We start from the raw sequence: 6,834 nt of genomic DNA, 5'->3' as shown, positions 1-6,834 counted from the left end.
ATCTAATATTTCTGAACTTTTATAAATAACTTTCAGATCCAGTTACACACAAATACAATGATACATTTATTCAAAGTCAAGTCGACGTTTTTTTCTGCCGATAAAATCAGTAATACTCGCATCAATATCAATATTGAGGTGTCTGTGAATATGAAGAAGAGATAAATTTGAAAGTCGCTCGTCTCCCATTGTCGATCTGAGGTAGGATTTCACGCGTCTCATCGCGCTGAACGATCTTTCACTAGTTGCCGATGAAACAGGCATTGTCAATAAAATCCAAATAATCCTATACACTGAAGGGTACAGATCGGCATTTGTTACGTTTAGGACACCAAGAAGTCTATCTGGTCTATTGTCTTCAATACGCCAACGGGCTTTCCATCGTGCTATCTCATCATCAAATTCTTTTTTTTCACCTAAATCAGAACGGTAAGAGTTGTAAATTTTGTCTGCTATTTCTGGAGTCAAGTTCCTTAATTTGGCCGGAATGAAATAAGAGGCAAGGAAGCGTTCCTCGTTGCTAATCAACCGCTTTGTAATCTCAGCAACCAAGTGGTCGAGAAACACTTAGTATAACGAAACTCTCCAATAGTCTGACGGCTCCAGAATTGGGTGGTTAGCTCTGTGTCGTTGACGTCCAGCGACACGCGGAACTGATGGCTGGATGTCGTGTTCTGCTGCAATATATGTTGCTCTTGTAAACAAGGACTCCCAAACTGTATCATCACCTCTTTCATCGGAAAGCCTTTGAATTACAATTTTAGCCTCTGTCAAAGATTCAATCAAATCAATATCGGTTTTCTGCAAGTAATTTGTCAAGGCGACTGTTGCGCTCAATATGTGTTCAGCAACAACAAGACTTATAATAAATTCAAATCGAAGTATCGCATTCATACTCTGTGCTGCTTTGTCATCGTTGTCGTCTTTAAGTGAATTCAGGGCATAGACAACAACTTCAAATGCTGTTCGAAATGTATACAGCGAATCTGCCCGGCTTGACCAGCGAGTTTCACACAGTGTTCTCAACTTTGATCGGCGTTCTAGTTGGTCTTGAACGTTTTCATTTTCTGACAGTTCTTCAGTGAAAGCAGTCAAGCTTTTAGCCGAATAATCAAATTTGAATGCAATTTCCTGTACAGTCGATATCATGTTTCTAACACAAAGTTCCTTACTACTATGAACGAGTGCAAGATTTAGTTGGTGTGCCTTGCAGTGGATGTAGGAAGCTTCTGGTGATTGCTCTAGTATTTTTGCCTGCACACCATTATACTTGCCGGACATATTCGCGGCGCCGTCATAACACTGGGCACGGAGATTCCTTATATCAAGGTTTACATGTTCAAGAAACTCAACGATCGTATTAGAAATGGCAACACCTTTTACACTTTTGGCATGTTTAAAACCAATAAATTCTTCTCGTATTCTGATGATATCGTTTTTCTTATCTAAGAACCTAACACACAAAGACAATTGCTCTTTCGTAGAAACATCCGTGCATTCGTCAGCAATAATAGCGAAGTATTTAGCCTCACGACAGGCGTTGATAATGCTATCCTGCACCTGTTGCCCCACAATGTTAATTATCTCATTCTGGATTTCAGGCGACAAGTATGTCGTCCGACTTCCTGCGCGAAACGCCAGCCAGTCCGAGAGCTTGTCATCACTTCTAGCTATTTCGTGTAGAATAGCAATAAAGTTGCTTCTTTCCTCTACATGACCTCTTATTGGTATGTTTTGTCGTCCACATAGAAGTATGACTTCGAAAATTTTCATTAAACCATATCTGTTATCGGCAGCGACCTTCTTATGACTTGACGATATCATGCTCGCGACGGAATCGCCCTTGTCCTTCTTCACGCGAAGGAAATCTTCTCCAGCTATTAAAGAACCTCTGTGTTGGGACAGATTTTCATGAAACCTGGCCAGGGATAGCAGATTCTTCCAATCTGTTATCGCCGAAGCTGAGAACGATTTCTCCTTAGCATCTACACTTGTAAAAAGGACACAATATGCACAGAAAACGGAGTCTGTTGATGTAGAGTACCACATCCAGTGGAAATCTTTGAGCCAAGTTGTTTGGAATCTTCTGTTCTTCTTTCTAAATAAACTGAAACGTACAAGTTACGAAAATAACAGATGTGTTTGCATCCAAAGACAGTGCGAAGTATATATTTTCGTTGGCAAACATCACGTAATTAGAAAACTCACAGCGTCATGCAAGTCCCCATACCAAAGAAAACAAATAATCGCCGTTGATAATCGCTTAAAATCGAAAGGGAGCGCTTATGGCAACAAATGTTATCTGTAAGATTTATTTTGATAAATATTTAATTGGTCAAATCAAACTACCTTATTATATTAAGTGTGGACGGACTGACGGACAGTCAGATATCTACCGGTCGGAGAGACGGACATAGTGATTACTTGATGGCATCCGCTGAATGTAAGTAAGGTCTTAATCAATATACTGCTTGCCTATATATAATACAGGTATCCTCAAGTAGTTACGCAACAAGTTTACGATGTCATAGACGCAGGACGGACCTCAAATGCTCATAGCTTTCTGATCAAATACAAAACTCTGCGAAAAAAATCTTTTCTTTATTCAGACATTCAGCATACTCTGCTAACAATATTGATGAATATACAGTACTTACCGTGCGGGAAATTTAAAGCTGTGACTCTCCGTCCATGATTGTGTTAAGATAGCAATCTTCTTGTTGTCAGGTATTGTTTTTTGGTGTTGTAAAGATCCGATATCTGGGTAAGGGGGATGGTGTTGTGTACATAACGATGCATTACTTGTCGTAGAAGCTTCCGTCTTAGATGATTCTCCACTATCGTCAATTGCAGTCCTAGTCTGACAATTTTGACTCTCTTCTTCATCTTTCTTTCGTTTCGAACGAACAACAAATTTATCCATGTTAAAATTTTGTTTACCTATGCACGAGTTATCGTACCTAACCAGGATACTAGTATCGGGATTCGAATATGGGTTGGGCATGTATAAATAATAATACGCATTAGAATATTAAAATGTTTTATTTTTTTTATTTTTTTTATTTTTTTTTCCAAAGGGGGTATAATCGGCAAATTTATGTATAGGCACGTGCCTAGTCGAGCCTTAGGTAGCTACGCCCCTGACTGATCGAAACAGTAATGGTAAATAGTCCGAGACATCCAATGTTTTCGGTAATGCCAATATTTAAGCATTGAACGGTTGGGCTATCATCATTGTAACACCTGTTTATAAATACAGATTAAGTAAGATTGGTATTTTTGTTTTACTTCGTTACACTAAACACGTGCGTCTGTTTCCAAAATTTCGATTCCATATTATATCAAATAATTTGTTTTCATATATTTTTATTGACACCTCCTGCATGTTCTGCATGAGAATACGACTGTAACCACAAAGCATAATGTTTTCTCAATATATCCTAATACACAAAAGGTTTTAGTACATAGTATAAAAATAGGTTTTTCCTACAACTGAACATATCAAATCTTGATATCCAATTGTGTCTTGTTAAAACAACATTAATCCCAAATATTTATGATGAATAAATAAAGGTAACAGTAGTATACCGCTGTTCAAACTCATAAATCCATAGACAAAAAACAAAATCGGGGTAACAAACTAAAACTAAAACTGAGGGAAACGCATTAAATATAAGAGGAGAACAACGACACAACACTACAGTGTAACACACACATAAACGGACCAAGCATCAGACAAAATCCCACGAGAATAACAAATATAACATCAAAACCAAATACATGAATTTGGGATAGACAAGTACCGTGACACGTCTTATCGCAATGTCCATTTACACTCAAAAATAAGAGAAAATAATGTCAAACCTCCCCTTTTATCGCCATATGAAATATAACATTAAAATGACAACTCAACACCACAGGACTACAATATAAATGAAACACACGAACAACAGCCAACAAAAGGCAACAAGTTCAAAATTTTAATACGCCAGAGGTGCATTTTGTCCACACAAGATCTAAAAGTGACGCCCAGATACAAAATTTTGAAAGCCGAAACAAGCACGAAGTCGAACAGCATCGAGGACCAAAAGATAAAAAAAGTTGTGCCAAAAACGGCCAGGGTTTTCTATTAAGTTACCAGAGCATCCCTATTATTTAGAATAATTTATACTTTTGCAAACAGTAAATTTATAAAATTACTATAAAAATATGTACATGATGAAACTAAAGTATTAACTAATTACAGGAAACAACTGAAATACATAACATAACCAGACATTTGCAACACAAAATGTAGACACATCCGAATAAGTTTAAACCTGAACGCCAAGTAACGTCATATTTGAAATTGTAAAACAGATCATTTAAAAATGAAAAATGACGTCACATTTGAATGAATAAGATAGAATTAGGATTGATTTAAGATTATATTTGAACTAAATACTGATATTGCATTTAATAACAATGCACATTTTAATACTTATTAATAGCAAACTAAGGTAGCAATTAACTATATTATAAAGTTACGTCCGGTTTATTTTGAATTTAACTTGAAACGTGATTAATTTTCTTTACCATAACACATAAATATAATAGAAAAGACGTAAACACATTTGACAAAATCCGATGAAAATTACAAATATAACATTAAACATTAAAACTAAATACATGAATTTGGGATAGACAAGTACCGTAACACGTCTTATAGTAATGCGAATTCACACTCAGCAAAACAGTCACAATCGGGAATAAGTCATGTTTGGTAATTAAAAGATTAGACGACATAATGACAAACCACAATCTACCATGTGGTAAAAATGTTCTTAGCTAGTTTGGTCAAAGAGACATCGTATGGATCCACCAATTCGTGATGGTGTCCATAAAATTTACAGAGTTTCAATTTTAATCTGTCTTCCTCAAAACTTTGTTCTAACCCTAACCCTAACCCTAACCCTAACCTAACCCTAACCGAAAACACTAAATCAAAAACGTATTTGTGATGACAAGTCATTATCATCTGCGCTGTTTGATGGGTTATTGTCTTATTCATGCTATTACCGCTTATATTTACAGTCATATGAAAGAGAAGACCTACACCAACTTGTTTAAACATTTGCATATAATCCCAAAATCAACACAATGCATAGATTTTGATAAAGCATGTAAGTGTAGTACAGCAACATTTGCAAATATGCAGATATTTGTAAAACTTTTGTGGATTTTACCAAGAAAATTAATGACTACATGGAATATCTAGAACATTAACTTACTCATCAAAAGGTAGAAGGGACTTGTAAAAAAAATGTAAAAAAGATATATGTATTTACAAATGTCTGGATGACTTGTTGATTCATATGCTAGTATTCACTTTCAATTCATATTATGCATCCTTCTTACGACAAATACAATAAAAAAATAACCTATAAAGAAGTGGCATATTGTATAAAGGCAACAGTAGTATACCGCTGTTCAATCAATAGTCAGTTATCGATTAAGAGAAAACAAACCCGGTTTAAAAAATGAAACCGACTATAAACGAAAATCAATGGAACAACGGAAATACTGAACTGTTGCAAAATTGATAATGCACACCAGAGATGTTGATCTGAACATAAAAAAAGGAACAATTCAAAAAAAAATTGTAACTTTTTTCAGTATGCTAGATTCAAAGGAAGTATGTGTTAAGCAAATGTCTTAATCGATTGATAAAATTTGTTCTATGCGAGCAAGATGTGTCATCTGTGCTGTATGAAATCCTGGCAAAAAATTACAATATTAATTAAAATGACAATGAAGTTTCAAAAGTCACAAAATTTTCCCAAAATGGATAACCTTTAGTAGAATCATTAAACTTTTAAAATATCATTTTTCATTTTTTTATTTCCTAGAAATTCTCATAGATTTAAATACATTATAAAAAAAACTTACCTTGGCTTCTTTCTTCAACAAATTCACCACACAAAGTCAATGTTAATAGCTCATCAGTCAACAGAAAAATAAATGTTATCGTATATAGTGCATTATATATGGTGTCATCTGTTCGGAAACAAGGACATCATTTGATAAATGTTACACTGCCAATTTAGTGCGCAATAAGTCGTTTAAGCTTAGTAGTATAATATGTGATGAGTAATATTTGATATCTGATTTGTAAATATGACAGCAATCTAACAACTCTTAAGTTACTCGTTTTTATGACATTTGTTTGAATGTTTGTGTTATATGTAATTTAAAATCCATTGAGACAGCAGCCCATACCATAAAATTATCATGGGACACATGTCATATTTTATTTTGTCCGTATTTTATATCAAAGAAATATGTTCAAAACATCCAACAGAAACCAGATACAATCTCTAATCGACTCATAAAACAAACATAAAATTGCCAAGACATGGATGTACACTGTTAATGTTGTACTGCCTATGCGCCTCTTTTTAGAAATATACTTATTTTTACTATAATCTGTATAATAAGATTATAACAATGGTAAATTGAATGATTAATTGCGTTTTTGTATGTCATAATCGAATATGCAAGACCCTTGTGGGTAGTCACAGTCAGTATTAGAAATGTTCAATATACAAGAGCGTTGAATTTTTAGATGATATCATTTATATTGCCTTAAACTTTTACTTGAATAGAGATGGATGATTCATAATTCAAACTATAAGACACCACGGGATATTAAAATACTGTGCTCCGTGAAAATGTGAAAAAAAAACACATTTCCCAATAGAGCAAATTATCAGTCAGTGGTGTAAATAAGGTATAAAGGCTCTGATGTTTAATTTCTTTATATTCTGGTCATCATCAAAACAAAACATTACTAAA

At 34.5% G+C, this 6,834-nt stretch overlaps 1 protein-coding gene across 1 annotated transcript; it reads right to left on the bottom strand.

Moving 5' to 3' along the window:
- Positions 1-567: 567 nt before the first annotated feature.
- LOC139483492 (zinc finger MYM-type protein 1-like) lies at positions 568-2,923 on the bottom strand. Its single transcript, XM_071267514.1, has 2 exons — positions 2,658-2,923; positions 568-2,107 (listed from the first exon to the last, which is right to left on the bottom strand). The coding sequence occupies exons 1-2, from the start codon at positions 2,921-2,923 to the stop codon at positions 568-570; spliced, it is 1,806 nt and encodes a 601-aa protein (XP_071123615.1).
- Between the last annotated feature and the right edge of the window lie 3,911 nt (positions 2,924-6,834).

This window comes from Mytilus edulis, chromosome 7 (assembly GCF_963676685.1).
Source record: "Mytilus edulis chromosome 7, xbMytEdul2.2, whole genome shotgun sequence".
In the NCBI taxonomy this organism is placed as follows: domain Eukaryota; kingdom Metazoa; phylum Mollusca; class Bivalvia; order Mytilida; family Mytilidae; genus Mytilus; species Mytilus edulis.
This window is presented reverse-complemented; position numbering and strand designations above follow the sequence as displayed.